This window comes from Parus major, chromosome 1A, assembly GCF_001522545.3.
Source record: "Parus major isolate Abel chromosome 1A, Parus_major1.1, whole genome shotgun sequence".
In the NCBI taxonomy this organism is placed as follows: domain Eukaryota; kingdom Metazoa; phylum Chordata; class Aves; order Passeriformes; family Paridae; genus Parus; species Parus major.
Genome location: NC_031773.1, coordinates 21,094,850 through 21,113,832, shown reverse-complemented (window position 1 = coordinate 21,113,832; position 18,983 = coordinate 21,094,850). Strand labels below are relative to the sequence as shown.

At 39.9% G+C, this 18,983-nt stretch overlaps 1 protein-coding gene across 2 annotated transcripts in view; it reads right to left on the bottom strand.

The window, feature by feature from the left end:
• AASS (aminoadipate-semialdehyde synthase) overlaps window positions 1-10,924 on the bottom strand; it is a 28,004-nt gene extending 17,080 nt beyond the window's left edge. The window contains exons 1-13 of one of the 2 annotated variants that reach the window (XM_015628714.3): window positions 10,857-10,924; window positions 8,819-9,039; window positions 7,550-7,726; window positions 6,834-6,918; window positions 6,038-6,105; window positions 5,779-5,925; window positions 4,422-4,500; window positions 4,208-4,335; window positions 3,889-4,037; window positions 2,586-2,708; window positions 2,324-2,435; window positions 1,740-1,799; window positions 1,580-1,647 (exon numbers count right to left, since the gene is read on the bottom strand). In XM_015628714.3, the coding sequence (XP_015484200.1) occupies window positions 1,580-1,647; window positions 1,740-1,799; window positions 2,324-2,435; window positions 2,586-2,708; window positions 3,889-4,037; window positions 4,208-4,335; window positions 4,422-4,500; window positions 5,779-5,925; window positions 6,038-6,105; window positions 6,834-6,918; window positions 7,550-7,726; window positions 8,819-9,031 (1,409 nt within the window). In that variant the 5' untranslated portion in view covers window positions 9,032-9,039; window positions 10,857-10,924. Of the gene's footprint in view, window positions 1-1,579; window positions 1,648-1,739; window positions 1,800-2,323; window positions 2,436-2,585; window positions 2,709-3,888; window positions 4,038-4,207; window positions 4,336-4,421; window positions 4,501-5,778; window positions 5,926-6,037; window positions 6,106-6,833; window positions 6,919-7,549; window positions 7,727-8,818; window positions 10,482-10,856 lie in introns of those variants that run through there. The other variant, XM_015628713.3, reaches the window with a different exon arrangement.
• Between the last annotated feature and the right edge of the window lie 8,059 nt (window positions 10,925-18,983).

Genomic DNA, 18,983 nt, shown 5'->3' with positions numbered 1-18,983 from the left:
TACACAGCTCCAGATTAAGCTTATTCTCTACAAATAGGTTTAAATAATTCAGTTACAAATAAAATCTACATTGCTAATGTGATGTGCTTTTGCAGCTGTGAGTGAGAAACCAGTAGCTTGCTTAAGAAACAAGTAAAGGTGCAAAGATAAGTTTGTTTGCTAAATCTGATGGCACTCAAGACAGTTCAGTTTATACAGTCTGGGTGTCCTATGTCTGAAATGTTCACAGACTTGAAGGAGTATTAGCAATTAGTATAAATAGAACCCTCAGAAACTAAACTGAGCACAGCATAATACTTTTCTAGAGTGGAAACAAGTCACATAATTTCTACAGGGTCTGAAAAAGAGCATGTCTCTATCTAAACCATCACACCCTAAGAAGTAAAACCCTTCTTTCATTTGCATCACCTCTGAAGTTTGCAAAGTAAAGGAGGATATTGTTAACAGGTCCTGCTTTTCTGATAGCTAAATGAACAACACCAAGGAACAAATGAACATCACATGAAGCACACAGATCTGCAGAAATATCAAAAATCTACCCAAAAAAACCACACTTGGAAATGAAGTCTCCAGAGTCTCATGGTAGTTCACACAAGACCATACAAGTGATTATGGAGGAATCTAAAAAAATATCAGGTCATCATACTGTGTGAGGAATAAAAAAAACCTGTTATTGACACAGCCTCTTGATGCCATCTATCAAAGAGCACAGAACAAAAATCACTATGAGCTGAAGCCTCCAAGAAGCAAATAGCACATTACCTAGTGTAGAAAATTCACCTATGATTCATCATGCACAAGTTCATAACCAGAAGTCACAAAGTTCCCAAGGGAAATTGAAGAGGTTTGAGATGCAGAAGTCAACACACCATGTTTTCAGTGCATACATTGCTTATAGTCAGACCAATTTAAATTTTATTAAGATGTACAGTGTAGTAGTCACTGACCATGAACATGAACCCACTTATTGTGAAACTAACATTTTCAATTTGTAAACTATAGATGTTTGTCAGTAGTAAGGGGGCAAGGGGAATGGAAGGGATGTGCAGGTTATTTATACTTTTGTTAGCTTCATTCACCCTAAGCTACCACTGGCACATAACTGCTGTGACAGGGTGTGGATGAAGTGGTAGTTGAATCTGTACATGCATGAATGTAACAAAAAGTCTCAGAGTCTCTTCAATGCATCTAGTCACACAACAATGCTACACAGCACAGCACAGCACTTGAGCCATACAAGAAGTAACTAGATTCAAGGAATATTCAAGAGCCATTTGCTTTCAGCCATTCCTTTCAAATGACTGTACGTTACATCTGTTTCAAAAGGGCAAGGAGTAACAGAGTAATACTAGCATGTGGCTGTTTTCTGCTTCTGGTAAAACAGTTTTCATAATGCAAGAAACAGAAAAATGATAACTTTCTCAACTTCAATGTAAGTTACTAACAACACGTGTTAATGATTAAGGCAATGCTCGTGAAGAATTAAGGAGGTCATCAACCTAGAGACATTTAGAGACAGAATGCAGACAGGGTGGCTTTTTAAAACCTGAATCAAATAAACTTTAAGAGCCTACATTACCTGCTCTCTCTGAGTTTCTGGATATATTGATACTTAGGTGTCAGTGAGCCATTGGATGCAATCACTGCCTGAAAACATATGAAACAGATTTGAGGGCTTTATGTGTCTGTATGTTTCAAAGCACGGGAAGACAAGAAGAGTGCCAAATTGCAAAACTTACATCTCGAACAACAGGTGAGTAATTCTGTTTTTCAAGAGGTTCTGAGCCTTCTGATAACAGCTATGGAGATAAGTTATTTCAAATCAGGTCATTTTATTACCAAATATTTCTCAAAGTAAAACATTAAGATTTTAAGCAACATTTAAATGCATGCAACAATACCAGCATCTTGTACATTTGAAATATTTCTGGCTGCAATTAGCGTCACTTGACTTTTAGAAAAATACAGGCATTCAGACAGCAGTCTGACTGTGAGGGATTGTTGAGTGCCCAAGAAAATCAGATGTTTACATCTAGTGCAGGGTCCAGAAGCAATGAACTACCTGCCAGAGCCTGTTTTCTACCTACAGAAAGTGTTCTTGACAAATCCCTAAGACATTCAGGTCACTCATGTCTCATTCACATGTTTCCTTTTCAAAGGATTGCCTCAGGACTTCAAAAACTTTTTTCTTTTTTTCAAGTACAAAGTCAGTTATGTTCTACAGCAGATTCCTTTTAAATGTATACAGGAGACCAGAAAAACAACAAATAAGCAGACCAAATTCTGAGCCTTTTACCTTCTTGTCGGATACATAAGATCTTACCATCTCTTCAATATAAGGGAAAAGCATATCCCCAAAGTACTCTGTTGCTTCTATAGGAAGCTGAGCTGGTAGATTGTCAATGGAACACATCAGAATCCCTGAGCCTTCAACACTGAAAGAGAGAAAACAGCTCTTCTAAACTACTTCTCAGTTCCTGAAAGGTACCACCTTTCAGAAGTGTTACAAATGTATGATTTTTTCAATATAATGTTTCACTCTACAAGCTACAATGGAAAACAATAAAAAGGAAGGGCTCTCCCACCTGTCGTGAGTAATATGCTGGTCAGCATCATACATACAAAATGGGTTGTCAATTGTTGTGCACTCAGTCATAAATTCTATAGATCCTCCAGTATCTGCTGAAATGTCACATATGGCCAGAAGTCTAAAGCAATTAAAAAGACAATGGAATAGAGCGTTATACAATTTACTAAGAAACACAGCTATAAAAGGTCACAAGTGAACAGGAAATAAAAGAAATGTGGGAAGTTCTGTGAGACTTGTAGCCTTCTTCATCTCAACCAATTTATAAGACCACAAAACACAAACAGTGGAATCCAGAAATATAATGGAAATTTGGCCCTATTGTAGTCATCAGGTTTGCATTCATATCAATATCCAATCATCAGCATCCAATTTCATGGAAAGACTGACAGAATCCATTCACTATGATCTTTTCTCTCTATGCCATGTGCTGCCAATACCTCCCATTCATTTTCCATCTACTAATTCCTTCAAGCTGTGCCTGTGCAATCCTGCATGAAACTAACTTCCCATCCTACAAGGAAGCCTAAAGAAGCGTGTGCCTCCTACCAGTTCACAGATAGCAGGTACAGGTGGAGGATTCGTTAGCCTAATGCACAACGTCTGGCTCCACTGAAGGTTAACTCTTCAACTATTTAGTTGTCATGTGAGAGAAAGAAAAGTGTCAAGAGCTGGCAGAGAAGACACAAAGACCTGATTCTTCACCAGGATATATTTTCGTGTCCTCCCTAAATCTATGGCAGGGCTATTAAAGAAAGGGTGGCTCCTACCCTCACTGAAAGGAGACTAATCCTTGATTTGCACCCCACATTCTATCCTTAAAACTATTCAGGGTTGTGAAGCATTTCTATTGCCTGCTGCAGAAATAAGAGGTGCTAAGGAACACTTATTGAACTTGTGCAAGCAAAATGACAGGGTAGGAAGAACTTTTCCTAAAACTCTGCTCAGATATAGAAACTTCTACCAATACTGGTGCGGAAGGTACATTCCCAGATATCACACTTTTGTTTGTATTGTATTCTGTATGAAGATCAGTGGCAGAACTACTTTTGCAGAAAGACAGCTGATACCTGTTAATCATTTCTACTGTGATGTTTTCAAAAAACTCCAAACTGAAAACAAGAATGCAAAGCGCAAAAGTACAAGAGCAAAATCAATGGGGCACTGTAAAACAAAAATGCAAGAGGAACAATGCAAAATAAATAGAATAATTTACTAGATACTGTGGTGAAACTGCCTAACATTACGAGTTAGTTAATCATTGTGCTGCAAAATTGTTACAAGTGAAATGATTGTCTTACCTGTGTGGTAATTCAGGACAGCCATCCATTGCACCAGCAGCAGATTTAACTGGCACCAACAGCTTCTGAGTGTCCTGCCGACTCAACAAGCGAGGACTATTTTGCTCCCAGTAAATGCCATTAATTAAACAAGTTGTGTAGGGTGCGACCTGCAAAGGAAGTTACAGATGCCTGATGTTTTCACCTAGTACTTTAAGAAGCTGAAAGCACCTGGTCGAGCATGTTAATTTAATGCTCTCTCAAATGATGAATATGCAAAAGTATAGTAAGTACAAACATTGTAGAAAACCTTTCATAAAAGAACAGAAGAGATTCTCACATCAATGTGAAAGCGAGAAATGTAATTTTCTGGATGTTTGTCATAGTCTACTGGATCATATTGTCCATCACGTTTCCTTACAAGATGATGGTGACGACTTAACACTGTTCCATAGACTTTCCTGAGATCTGAAGTTAAAAAAAAGAAAAAAAATAGCTTTTATACTTGGACAAGAAGGGTTTCAGTGTTTTTAATCACTATTGTCACTGCATACCTCCAGATCTGGAAACTTCCTTTAACTCATGTGGTTCCACAAACTCACATGGGAGAGCACTGAACAGTTCTTGAGCACCCTGCAATCACGAAGTAGGATTTACATTAAGTAGATCATAAATGTAATGTAACAGTACTCATTAGGTGTTTGAAAACAAATATAAAATGCCACATGCAATTTGATAGCCCTGCCAGAAAACACCTCCAGAGATGTACACATTGTTTCACAGGTACCCCTGTGTTGCCACTGGCGATGAACAGATCACACAGACACAGCTTGAGGTGTGGTGAAAGGAACAGGAAGTTTATTTCTTCTTCCAGGATTTATAGGCTTCTGACCACGGCCAGGGATTGGATGGTCAGGACAACACTTTCTCAACTGCACTGGCCGTGAGAGATGTCCATCACAAGACATGTAACAGAAGGAATGCATACATATCCATGTTCATAGTTACTGTCCTGGGAAAGTTCTTTAGAAACTATGTCAGCAAGCTCCAAAGCTGAGTTTTCAGGGCGACACCCCTGCTTACCCAAAATTAAGCTGTCTGTGCATTATGGACAAGGAATTGACATCATTCCTCACTACTGCAGAATGCCTAAACAACAATCCAATGCCTGGTTCTTATTTCTAATAGCTGAACTGGGAGGCCTCAACTCAGCCACAAGAGGATTTTGCTGCCACTCTGAGAAGCAGCTTCTCTTTAGGAAAGATCCCTGAAGCCACTCCTCATCAACCAGGCTGTTCTAAACGCCAGGAACTACAAGATGACTTCCCCAATGAACTGTGATCACAACCAAATGATTTTCAGACACACCATCCTTTTGGCTAGAAAGAACACATCTATGCAGGCAGAGATTTCACTGTATAGCTGGAGCCTTGTTAACTGATCTTTGTTGCCAAAACCAGGGGTAAGTCTTTTCCCTATGTCATTGGGGCTAAAATAGCCCTGAAGTCAAGTACCTGTAAGCCAAGTCAATGATATACAGACATAAAAACTCAGCTGGTGCTGGAAAAAAATAATTCATTTCCCCATACTTTAATGGAGTGATTCATCTACCTTGTGAGCACAGAGTAAACAGTGGGGAGAGGGGGAGATAGAAATCATGCAGGTAGGAAGAGAGGAACGGTAAGATTTAATCCATGTTCATTGGTAAGAAGTCAGCATGTCAGCCTGGTTAGGCATGATCTCATATTAAACATTTCCATATATACTACTTAAAAATTGTTACTGGCAAAGGAAAATGTGAAGTCCAAGAAAACAAAATGAACCCACCAACCCACTTAACCTGATAGAGACCAAATGCTAAGCATTTCTATTAACAATAATATAGCATTTCACCTTGAAGACTATTCTTACCTTAGAAACATTACCAGTGCCTGTAAACACAAATGTTAAGGGCCCCACGGACTTTGGCATCAGTCCCAGTGAAATTTCATACCCGGCATCCCGTACTGCCTGCACAGCCTGACTGCTATTCCTGTAGTTATGTGCCATCCCAATGTGCTGAAATCAAAGACACAGAACCATCAAGATATTTTCCATAGTCAAATACAGATAATTAGCAGATACCAAAATGTTATTTAGCTAAAGAAAAATATATATAACGTACTCTTACCATGAAAGGAGTGTGATGACCCAGAGCTAAAAACCGTAAACCCAATCCATGTAGAATGTTGATCATTCCTGTTGTTAAAAAAACAGAAAATTGAACCACCAGTCTAAATTACAAATATGCACAGTTAGAAACTGCAGAGACTGACTGAAGCCTCAAATCATCCCAGATATTTTTCCTATGTTTTTATATTAATACTTTACTTCTAAAGAAAGTCTACATAAAACCAGAGAAAGAGAAATTTAACAGCAGTCTGTGACCTTAAACTTGCTCTTGGCCCCTTATGCATTTAGGCACAATTTAATATTCAGATATCCTTTTATGAGGTGTATCCACATCACTGGATCCCAAAGAAGGAAATAAAAGAGACTCCTGAAGAAATAGTGTTAAAGTTCAGTAGAAAGAAATCAGAACCATGCCACACAAAAATCAGATGCATAACAGTGACAAACAGATGTTGTTCAAGTTCTCGGGACTGACAGCAGCCTTTTTTTTTTTTCCAAAAGCCTAATCAGTTGATCTCTTGATACTTAGTCTGCTCCAGATAGTCCAATGCACAAACAGGACTTCAAGACAATAACATAAAATATTAGATTTGTCAGGAATCCACATGCCAATTTGACATGTTGTCTCATGAAAGCAGGAGGCACAAACCAGAATGGGAAAAGGCTGTTAAAAGCAGTAATTTAAAATGCAGTTAAAAACGACTCACAAGCCTCAGCTTTCAGGAAACACAGACAACCAGAAGTTTTACAGGAGGTCACTTGTTGCAAGCCTGCCTTCACTTTATACACTATACCTGCTACACCAGCCCACTTTCCAAAGGCCACAACTCGCATTCCTTTATGATCAACCATTTTTTCATAGTCAAACAGTCGAATTTCCTGAAAATACACAGCAAACTGAGTATTAAAATTTTCAATAAATGCAGTCTGTGGCACGCTGCTCTCCCAGGAACTACATTTTCACATGACTTTGTCATTCTTCATGATACAGTCCATATAAAAATATGTCGTAGTAAGATTATAAGTATAAAAATAAAAACGTAACAGTTGCAGTGAATTCTTTTTTGAAAGAGTCTCTGCACTGCCCATGCCCTCTTTGCACAGAGCTCCCCAATGTCCCACTCTAGCTGCTGCAAGCCCATTCACATCCTCTGCCAAGAGGCTGCTCATTTCAGCACGAGCTGGCTGCCTTGCTCTGAAACGGCCAATATGCACTCCAGCTTAGTAACTTTCCAACAACTCTTCTCACTCAGAGAGAAAGAGCCTCTCTTGAGCACACCATGCTCACAACTTACCTGCCTTGTGCACATGAAGAGAGTAACACTGCAAATACAAGATCCTCTGAGAGCAAGAAATACTCAGTTTCAGGAAAGGATACTGAAAACTCGTTAGCCATCTACAAGTACGTGTGGTGGAAGGAACCATACTAGGCAACAAGCTTTTCACCACACTTAAGCATTAAGTTCACCCCATGTTAACTGACAATGGTCTTCAATATGACATAATTTACCTGTCTTAAAATCTCATCCAAAAGTGGCATGTTTGCCTCTTGGGCTTTAATAGTGTGAGAGAAGAAGGCATAGTTCTTTTTAGGGATTAATTTGTCCTCTGGAGGTCTCTTCACACCAATTATCAGAGAAGCCTCAGAAATATCTTCTTGAATAATGGCACCTGCTTTGACATACTCCTATGAAAGAGAAAAATCAAAGAAAATTTTTCTGTTTTTTTCTTATTCAGATCTTAGCATATTAGCAACAAGAACGGAGGAAAAATAAATAATTCTACCAAGCAGAAACAAGTTACTGCACGTGATACATTCACAAAATTCTTTGATAAAGAGGTATCAAGTATCAAATTGAATAACTATGCTATTATCCTATTATATGAGGCCAAATTATAATTATGTGTTAGTAAAGTACTGCATCTTAAATTTACAGACTACAAAAAAGGATATTTTACTAAATTTAAAGTATCCTGTGGTATTGCAATAATGAACAGCCCTTTGTAAGGTGTTCAAATACTTAGAAATAAGTTTAGAGAAATATGAAAAATTAAAAAATATGAAGTCTGATGACATGTGCTTTTATAACATTGTATAAGCTCAAGTCCAAGCTGAAGAGCAGTTTCTGAGGAAATGTGTTTACATGTATGATCTGTGCTTTGATGAAAAAAAATCATTAAAATTTAATTAAATTAAAAGGTGGTATGTGCACTAGGAATCACTTATTCCCTGCTTTTGTTTCACTTTCCATCCGTTTTCTCAGTTATCTTATAACAGAGTATTACTGCTGCTACAAAAGCTGTAAAAGCTCTCTGTCCTGAAACTCACAGCATTAAAGAAAAAAACTGTCTCCTCATTTCACATGAGGAATAGGATTGATGCAAGAGTGGAATTCACCAGATTCATCTTTCCTGTTCTTTTAACAGGGCTTTTTAGAGCTCCTGCATTCTCACAAACAGAAGACAAAAAGACCAATGTTAAAGGAATTCCCAAGCTTCTACTTCATGAGAACCTAGAACTCATGGGGGGAGTGATGAGAGGACACAAAATTAATTAAAAAAACCTCCAAATACCCACCATGGTGCCAATACTAAAGGCTAAACAAACAACTCCTTTTCCTTTCCTCCAGCACATGACTCCTCATTTAGCAACAAAATGTATATGTTTCAGGGAGGTTTATATGTTTTCTCATAAATGGCCTTTGAATATTATTTTCCCTGTACTATGGTTAACAACTGCACTATGATTTTGCTTGTGTCTCTCAGAACAGGACCTTACCTTTTCATGGATGGCTCTCCGGTTTGACGGCTGCACCAAGACCTTGTATCCCATCTTTGTCAACTCCTTAACATGCTTTGGTGCTAGAGGCGCTCTTCTTTCCCAAGCATTGACATCTTCCCTCCTGATTGCCAGCACAGACTTACGATGATGCCAACACTTAGCGTGGTGGAACACACACCTACCGTTTGTGTGACTAAAGGCTCGGAGCATGGTAAAGCCTGATGGCAGCAAAGACAAAGTAATAAAACAACACAGGTACATGTACACTTCAGACATTGTCTGTGTAAAAGTTCTGGTCTCCTTTAGCATCTGCTGTAAAACACAAACCAGATACTTCATACTCTAGTTATATCCTACTTTTGTGAGACATGAATTCAATTTCAGTGAATTTTGTTGCATCTTGGTCTGATGAGGTGTCCTTAGAGACAAATTTTCAATTTTAATAGTTGTTTTGATTACTGTAAAGGAAGGCTTTTGATCTGTTCTATGCAGCTAGTTTTTAACTACGAAGTTTAACAAGAATTCTGGAAACTTAAATTTTCCAATTTATTTCCTACCATAAATCATTCAAAGATCATCACAACTTGCATCAAGAACAGTCAGAAGTAACAAACACACAGAAAGCAAGCAGAACACAGGCTGGATGGCAAGCAGTGGATTTAAAGAGAAAGCCCAGCGATAAGTATTTTTTCATAACTAATTCTTACACAGGCCAAAAACAGAAGATAAGGTCAAGACCTTAATTACTGAGTACCAGTCACCATATGTGTGATTAGAAACAACAGGTTTTCAACCTAATATGAATTTTCTGCAAAACGGAAAACCTTCACTAGAACAGATTCCCACTGCAGAGGAATTCCCCTTTATTTTCTATCTCATCCTTTTTGTTCCCAGTGAAGCCTACATGCCGCTGCTTATTTCTGCAGAGACACTGCCAGGGCCAGCACCAAGTATTCGGTAGCTAAGGTCTTCAGATACTCATGCAATTAAAAGATGTGAATCTCAAGAGAAAGGCTTCAAGAATGTGAACTTTGTTTCCAACGCAATTTTAACTGATAATACATGAATCTCTATATCTTAATCATTTGGAAAATCCTGTTTGTCCTCATGCCTCAAACTTGTAAAATCTCTATACACCTAAAGACTTCAGAGGTCCTGTTTAACTCCAGGCTTGCTGAAACAGAGGCTCCAGCACACAAAGGACAGTGTGAAGGGAAGCGCTCAGCCATCTACAACAGCTCCAAGTATGGTCTTCCTACCATGGCTACATTTGTCCACCAGCAAAGGTTGATGAACTGAAGTTGGGGGTATTTTGTGACACTTCTCTTCAGCATGCTAAAAGGGTTCTCAAAGAGCATAATGATCCCTCTCAAAATACAGGAAGCCTTGTCACACCATAACATTATCTCTGGACACTAAAACATAATGATGAGAGCAGTTTGAACTAAAACACTGCATCTCATACCCAAGCCTGCAGTGAAGCAAATTCCCCTCCCATGGAGGACTTGCCCAAGGAGCAAGTCCTGGGAGCACACTGCCCTGCACCGGGATCGCGGCTGTCCGGGCAGGGCGCAAACGCTCGGGTGACCTCTGGCAGGCCAGAAGTTTGTCTGCATGCCTCCCTCCCTGTGTGTGCTCAGGCTCAGCCACAGCGATATCTATATCCCCTCGTAAAAGTGAAACTAACTTCAGCATTCCATGGCTGCAGCGCTGGGCACCCTCCCCGGCCTCCCTCACGCCGAGTGACCGCGGGGTCACACCGCGCCGCTCCCTCCTCGCCCGTGCCGGGAGCGGCTCACGGCACCCCATCGTCACCGGGGCTTGAGATAGTGCCGAGCAGCCCAGCGAGGGGCCGCCCGCCAGCAGGGGCGACGCGCTGGAGGGGGAAAAATCCCAGGAGAGCGGCAGAGAAAGGCAGAGGGGCGGCGGCGAGCAGGGGGAGAAGCGGTGTGAGCGGGCGGCACCGCGGCAGGAGGGCGGAGGGCAGCGGGCAGCGCTCGCTGCCACCCGGAGCGCCGGGCAGCGCCGTACCTACCTCAGGCAGCGGGGCGGCGGGAGGCGCGGCCGGGCGGCCCCGCTCCCTCCTCCGGCCGATGTCCGGCGGCGCCGCCGCCCCACGCCGCAGCCAACCGCGAGCCGGCCGCGGGATACACCTCCCCGGCCGCCAATGGCGGGCCCGGCCCGGCCCGCAAGGCCGCCGCTTCAAGGAAATGCGCTGGGGAACGCGGTTGTGGCAACTGAGCAGCAAACATCCCGGCAACTCAGCGGAGCGTGCCTGAGGACGGCACGGGCCTGAACTTAATGCTGACCGGAGAGGAGAGGAGCTCCTTTGCCCAGAGTTGTCAGCTGTGACTAATCCTTGGGAGTTTGGAACCTTTACCAGGCCACAAGCCTTTCCGATGGACGTGTAACAGAGATAAAATACATGTCCTATGCTGCATGTTCTGCTTTGGCCACGAGCCAAATGCTTTCAGCACTCTACTCAAAAGTTGAGGACTGCTTCCAAAGTTGCAGTGTAATTTGAAACACTGACGTAAAAACATGTGTCGAAAGCCTAAGTATGAGCAAACTGGGGTTTCCAGGGCGAGCCTCCTTCAGCTTTTTACATTGGAAGACAGTATCTGTAAATGACTCCTTATAACTGATGGGTCTTATATCTGAGCCACCCCTGAACGCCCTAACTACTGTGATGGGGGTTAATTTTTTTTTTTTTTTAAAGTTCCCACTTGTGCTAAAGTTCCCACTCACTTGTGAGTGAGGCCTGTGATGTGATCTAGACATAATAAGATAGACTCCTGTATATGAGAGGGATAGGTAGATTCCTAATTATAGAGTGCTTCTTGGATATATGCAATGTTGAAGCTCTGGTCAGTTCTGCAAACACAGAACTGGGTTTTACAGAACAGTGGCTAAAACGTTTTTTTACCACCAAAGAATTTCAACATTTTTGAAAGAGATTTCAACATGTTTGCAAGAACTTTTAGAGATTCCTTCATGTGTATCTAACAGAGACTTCATTTTTAGCTAAAACACTATACATCACTTTGCTTGGGGTCAAAGTATATTTTGTGTCATTTGAAAGTTTTGAGATTTGTACATTTTAGTTTAATGATGCTTTTATAATGTTCTTCTAGGAAAAGGAAGTTCCAGGCTGGGCCAAAACACCAAACTGAAGATCAGCCTTCTTTAGTCACAGAGATATGACTAAATGTGACCCTGGCTTTACCCAGCAGCAAAATTCTATGTGCAAGCAGGAAGAGCAGAACAAATAAGGACATGACTGAGATACTGCCAAAATGCCATTCGGAGAGTTGATTTCTGCCACAGATTTGCTGTCCCTCTGAATGGAGATTTTTATGAGAGAAAATTAGAATTTTATCAGCACCATTTGAATCTCTTCCTGCATCCCAAACAGACCAGAACTGTCTTACGTTTGAAGCATAATGGGCACTCCAAAAGTGCCCATTATGCTTCAGAGAGAAAAAGGCAGCTTAAGCAACCAGCATGGACTCATGCTGTGACAATGTAAAGCCAGGTAAGCTGAATCCCACCTGTACTGTGTTCCAGACAGGAAAGACTGAATGGCTTAAAAGGAATAAAAAAAAATCTGGAATTCTGACTTTACAAAACATGCTAATATAGAATTACAGCTGTTTTCTGTAATAAATACCTTCCGGTCTGTGTGGATTGTGATTCCATCTGTCTGAAAAACCCTAATTATAAGCTCTAATTCTTACTCAGCTGGAATGCTTTTTACTCAGCACTGTGGGAGAAGTGTTGACTTCCATTATAGTGACAATAAACTCACAGAACACATAGAGAGGTGGACTTCATAGATTTTGTTCTTAGACTATCAAGTATAAATGTTGAATCTGTTGAAGTCAATGAAAAGCTCACACCAACTTCTGCTGGGGTAAGGTTTCTCCCTAGGTCTCAAGTGAACAGAGGATTTGGTGTCCTGAAGACATTGTTGCAGACTGTGTACCTACCTCTCAAACTCTTGTTTCTCCTTTAATTCTGGTTTTATACTGCAGCGATCAAGAAGTTCCATGAAGCTTTCAGGCTTTCAGTCAGAATGAGGCTATTGAAAAACATGACCTTTTATTCAAAAGCCACTACCTGCAGTGGCTGTTGACTACCAGTGTGAATACTGACCTCACAGCAGAGTACTAGACATCACTGAACAGCACAGTGTTCTGTTCTCTACAATCATGTAGAGCGTGTATTTACATTCCTATTGCCCAGTGGGGAAAATTGCTTTCTCAGTCAGCATCCCCAAAGAAAAACCTTCTAATTTTAGTAACACCTAAGATGTAGGATATATCTGTTCATGTTCACAAACACTAGAATTCACAGTAGTATCATTTCTGCTCCTGTTCACTGTAAAACTTTGTCTTTTGCATTCACATTACATACTGCTGCATCAAACTGAGATGCTTTTCTAAGTCATTCTCATAATCCTTAAGACACCATGTAAGTATTTTTAAATGGCTCCATAAATAAACCTAAACATGGAAAATTACAGCCTGTGATGTTAGGTTAGTCAGCAAATTAGTGAATTGGCTGATTAGAAGGCAAGTACCAGGTTCACTGCAAGAAAGGACAGCAACTTAGCTAAAATAACTTGACATACTTTCATAAAAATCTCCATTGAATCTATTCATTTGACTTACTGATGCTCACACCAGTAGGGTATTCAAGTCAGTAACAATCTACCACTAATTATGGATCCATAGAATGAATAAAATCAAAAGTGGGGCCTTGTTTTGAAAGAATCAGGGGTTACTCCTTAAAGACTCCGTTAAAGCAATTTACGGAGGCTCCTGCTTCTTAGGCTCCTTAAGAAAATAATGCCTGTCACTGCCCTGGCTACCGCTAGTGAGGTTTGTCAGAAAGACCTGAACTTCTTCTGAAAAAAAAATCACATAACCCAACATTTTTCCCATTTTTGTACCATTACTGTCTTTATCAATTTGGCTGTAGGAGAATGTGTATTGCTCACATTTTAGAGCTGATAAAAATGGCACCAAATTATGGCTCAGCCCACAATTCACTTTCAGACCAGTATCAGACCAGATGTTCAGGACTTCCTCACTAATGTTTTTTTTTGCAAGAGTTCTTGATTCTTTATGGACTTTTAAAATCAGAGATATGTAAAATTTTTTAAACAAAATCATAAAAATAGTAGGAAATGTGTAACATGTATAGTGACAGATTCTAGACCTGCAAAACTATCTCCAAACCATGAAATAAAACAGAACTGAGCTGCTTTAAAAAAAATAGCTATTTCTTTAATAAGAATATTTCTCATTCTTCAGTACAAGTCAGCAGACTTAACAGGTGTGTGCAGGCACAGGAATGAAGTAGTATAGGGATGGGAAGAGTTAAAGGAGATGTGTGCTTAAGCCACAAGTACTGATTTAAAAAAAAAAAAAAAAAAAAAAAGCATGTTAGACTATTGTCCCAGTATGGGTGGCTTTGACATCCATTAAGTACATGTTGGAGCAGGTCCTGAAACACAGGATGTGTTAAGAAAAAATTTATCCAAGAACAACAACCAGATGTCCCAAAATAGATCCTCAGTGTACTCCTGCATGTGATCAGAGTGACAGTACATCCAAGGGCCAGCTGGCTTTCAAATCACTTCTAGGTAGCTTTCCGGGTGTTACAGTAAGTGTTCTGACATTATTGTTAACTGCAAACTAATATACTTTAGGGTGGGATCCTGAATAGTTGTCTAAGTGTGACAAAGCTTGCCTTGCCTTCCCATCAATGTATCTGTACAGATTCCTTTCACTCCTCCATTTGGAAGACTGCAGTGGAGATGAAAAACAGCTTTCCACAGCAGGAATATGAGGGCCATAAACAGGAACTAGACTAAAAAGTGTAATGCCGTGAAGATTTTCCTATCTTGTTTATCCACCTGTTTTACTATGTGAATTTTATGACCCAGTTCCTTTTTCTTTGCACCAATTCCATCTGCCAAGGAATCTGCCCAGGACCCCGAGACAAAAACTGGTTTTTTTTGTGCTACCATTTAAAAAATTACTTTTGTATGACAAAAATACATCATAAAACACATCCTTTACTGAGGTACATTAGCTTTCTGTGTAATTTTCAGTATTTAGATCTTAAATCTGTTGTGGTTAAAAATACTATAGAAAAAATGATAGACCCACCACATGACTATATGTGAACACATTTATATGCACATATAACCACATGCATGTATACATACTCATGCTCAGTGTCTTCATATGCTTTGGGAAAGCATTTAAGCTACATCCAGTAGACACATTTGGAGAATAAAAAATGTACTGAAACCTACTGTGCCACTTAAGTTGTTTATTAAGAATTAAAGGATTAAAAGCTTTATATTGTGTTTATGAAATCAAATCTTTGTGTCCTGGCTTTTTACATGCCATATAATAAGATAACAAATAGGTCCATTGCAATAAAAGTTTACCATTAAACTATTACCTCGATTTCAATTCCGGAATAGAGAAAACATGTCAGAAAACAGAAACAATGATGAAATAAAAAAAAAAAGAATGATAAAAACCCAAACCAAAACAATTACTAGCCCACCAGCCCTTGAGCTACTAACATGATTTAAATAGGTTGGTTCTGAGTAGCTCTTCAATGAGAAAATGTAAATGCTTATCATTTTATCATTAAAAAGAAGGACATAAGAGTGAATCAAGGCTGCCTTTCAGTTCACAAATTAAATATTATTTATCTTTGAGTGACCTCAGCAATTTTTAGTGATTGGGGTACTGTTTTAACACAGATACAGAATTCAAGTTACTAATGTCTCTGGGTTTATTTGCTAAAATAGAAGAGAACATTCAGTTATTAGGGAGATCAAGATGGAGAACATCAGCATGAACTGACTTAAAAGGAAATAATTTTGCCACTAAAAGAGATTCTACTAAGCAATCAAAATCAAAGTGCAGAATGCAACTCCGCTTGTTAATGGGCAATAACAAAGTAAAAAAATTCTTAGGAACCATTTTCTCTCTCTCTCTTTCAATTACTAGAAACCAAACCACATTTCCAAAGAATTAAACAACAAACTTCACAATCCTTTTTAACAAGAGTGCATTGTTCTTCTGATGTGAGGACTTACAGTTTACATATTTGTTAGTGTATGCATACAAAAAACCTCTATATGCTTTCCTTACAGCAATCTCCCTGAACACTTCAACCCATAAGACACTGAAGGCAAGGATATAGAACAAATACACTGGTAAACGTACTTCATATGAGCTCTTTAAAGCATTTAACCATGTCCTATCTGCTCTTTTTCCTGCAATACCTACAGACATGTTATAGTTAGTCTCTCTTCCAGATACAACACTCAAAAAATGCTTCAGTAAATTAGTGTTTCAAGTACAGTCATGCTGTTCCCTTGAGATCCAAGGGACCCAATTCTCAGTTATATCTGCATCCTTTTAACCACTTTGGAATGTAGTGGGCTTCTAAAAACTCTTCAAATGTGTAGAAACAGCCCCTCTGAAAATAACCTTTGTTTAAGGAGTTTCTTTTTCTGATACACTACTGCAATAGAGCTCCAGAGCATCCCTCTCCCCACAGCCCTGTGCAAGGAGACAGAGCAGCAGGTGGGAAGTGGCACAGGAGCATGACAGGACTTGGCACCTGGCGATCCAGAACTCTGCTCTGGTTTCCAGGCCTCATGCAGAGTGCTTTATACATTTACATAATGATCATGGAGAATTTGTTCATTTCTCCATAATGATTGTGGAAGGAGAAAAAAAACCAAAACAAAAAAACAGGAGCCAAACGTTACAGTTGATGCAGTGCCAGAGTCTCAGGCTAGCTCAGCACCACGGCACCACGCCAAGAGCGGGACACACCTCGGGAGCAGGCTGACCCGAGATGCGGCTTTGAGCCAATGCTCTATGGCATGTTACAGCTGTCAGCGCTCAGGGTGGGGGGAAGGAACAGAGGATAGAGGAGGCTCTTTGTATGGGTTCCAGGAACAGGTTTACTCACTGAAGGGGCCAGGGACAAAGAGCAAAAATCACATTTGTGCAGGGGATTAAATGTGGGGGCGGTTCGGGGAGGGGGGGGGCAGTTAAAAATTCTTGATCAATAGGGAAAACTCAGGGGAGGATGAGAGGGCGGGATTCACAGAGTTCCAACAAATGGGAACATGCAAGGAGGGGACACAAACTGACAAGCAGGTGAACAATCCACTGGGGCATGATGGTTGGGGGCAATTCCAAAGGGGAGGTCCAAACCTTGGCACAAGGGAGGATTGATGGGAACTCGCTGGAACAAGGGGCAGGGATCAGGGTGGATTGACACTCGAGGGGGAAGGCATAACACAGGATTGACACCCCAGGGGGCAGGACAGAGAACATTCTGGGCGAGGAGGCAGGGCTGTGACACGGATTGCCAGGCGACTGAGGAGGTACCACTTGGGGCAAAGCTACTGAGCTGAGGGGTGACAGAGCATACCAACAGAACATTATATTTGCAGCACAAAGAACACAGATACACCACAACATATGATAACAAAGCATCAGTGACCCCTGGTGACAAGCTTCAGTGGGACCCTTTCACTAGGTACCTGAAGTGATGAAAATATGGCATGACACACTAAAGTTTGTTTTCCAAAACAGAGTATAATATAATATTTTGATCTGCATCTGAATGTTATAATGCTTTAGGAGAGTACTTTGAGAAACTGTGGAGAGTATTTTTTTTTATAAATACATGCATATGTGTGTATATGTACAGTGTGTGCATACAGAGAGTCCATCTTCTGAATTTGATTAAAGTAACACAATCCACCAATTTAGCTTTCCTGAAGGAAAAAATGATAATTAATAACACAATCAAAGAAACATTTAAGTCGGAAAATGTTCATCATAATACATTATACTTCATATGTGATAACTGACAAGAGTGATCTTCCTGAATATAAAAGAAAAAACATATTTTCGTGTAATAACTGTTCAGAAATATAAGGGAAAAGAAGACATTACCAAAGTGAAGGTTTTTCCAAGATTTTTTTCAAATGTTTCTCAACAAAATTGTTCAAAGATCTTGATAATTCAATTTGAAATAATCTCACTAAAGCAAAAAATTAAACTTCTTTGTTTATTTTGAATTATTATTACTGTTCCAAAATAAAATTACTTCATTTTATATACAAAGGTTTTTAGAGTAATAAATATCTAAATCTTTGGGGTTTTAAAAATTTGGGATAGCCATGGAAAAATTCACTATAAATAACACCAAATCTGAGTTACTCAGGTTAATCCAGATGTCTTAATATTGAAAAAGGAGTCTCCAGGGGGCAGGAAATGTACTATTTAAGTGACAGGTCTTGGAAACCTCTGACTATGTTGAACTGAAGTTTATTCCATGCAATTCCTCCCTAACATAAATTCAAGGAATTTAACTGACTTTCGGTGAACAAACAGCTGAGGCAGTGTCAAGCATTACCCATCTCCAAGGGATGTTATGCTCTGCCAATTCCAGTGTGAAAGCAGCATACTCCAAGAAAAGTGGTAAAACACAAAGGACCACTGCAGAAGAACTTGGCAGAGTGAGTTTCAACTCTGTCAGGTTATCCTGCCTTAAAAAAGAAAAAAACAATAATTACTGGAGAAATTTAGAAATACCAAGGAATGTGACTTTTAATCCCTGCACATTGGAACAAATTCAACACATAACACTGGCTGCTGGCTGGCTCTGGTGAAGAGCTCCCTCAAAGGGACCACTGTGCTCTGGAATGAGGATTTGGCAATAGGCAAAATTCTTGCCAGCAGCACACTGCTACATTGCTAGCAAGGTAATTATGAATAGTCTTGACAGCCATAAATAGGATTTGTCAAAAACCAAGAATTTTTTTCCATGTGTAAGAGAGAAGGATGCTAGTTCTCAATTCATGTTGACAGATGGAATTTCTTGCCAGTTTTCAACCAGGATATAAGGTGTATGGTGGGGAAAACATTTCCATTGGATAGTTGAAAGTACTGGTATGTGTATCTAATAAAATCCATGTGCTGCTACTTTGCCAGCTCTTCTCAGCAATACAGAATATTTCCACTTGATGGCACCAAATTTTTTTTTAACCTTGGCTTAAAATAATTCTCTAATGAGATTTTGAATTCTGACAAGATACTCT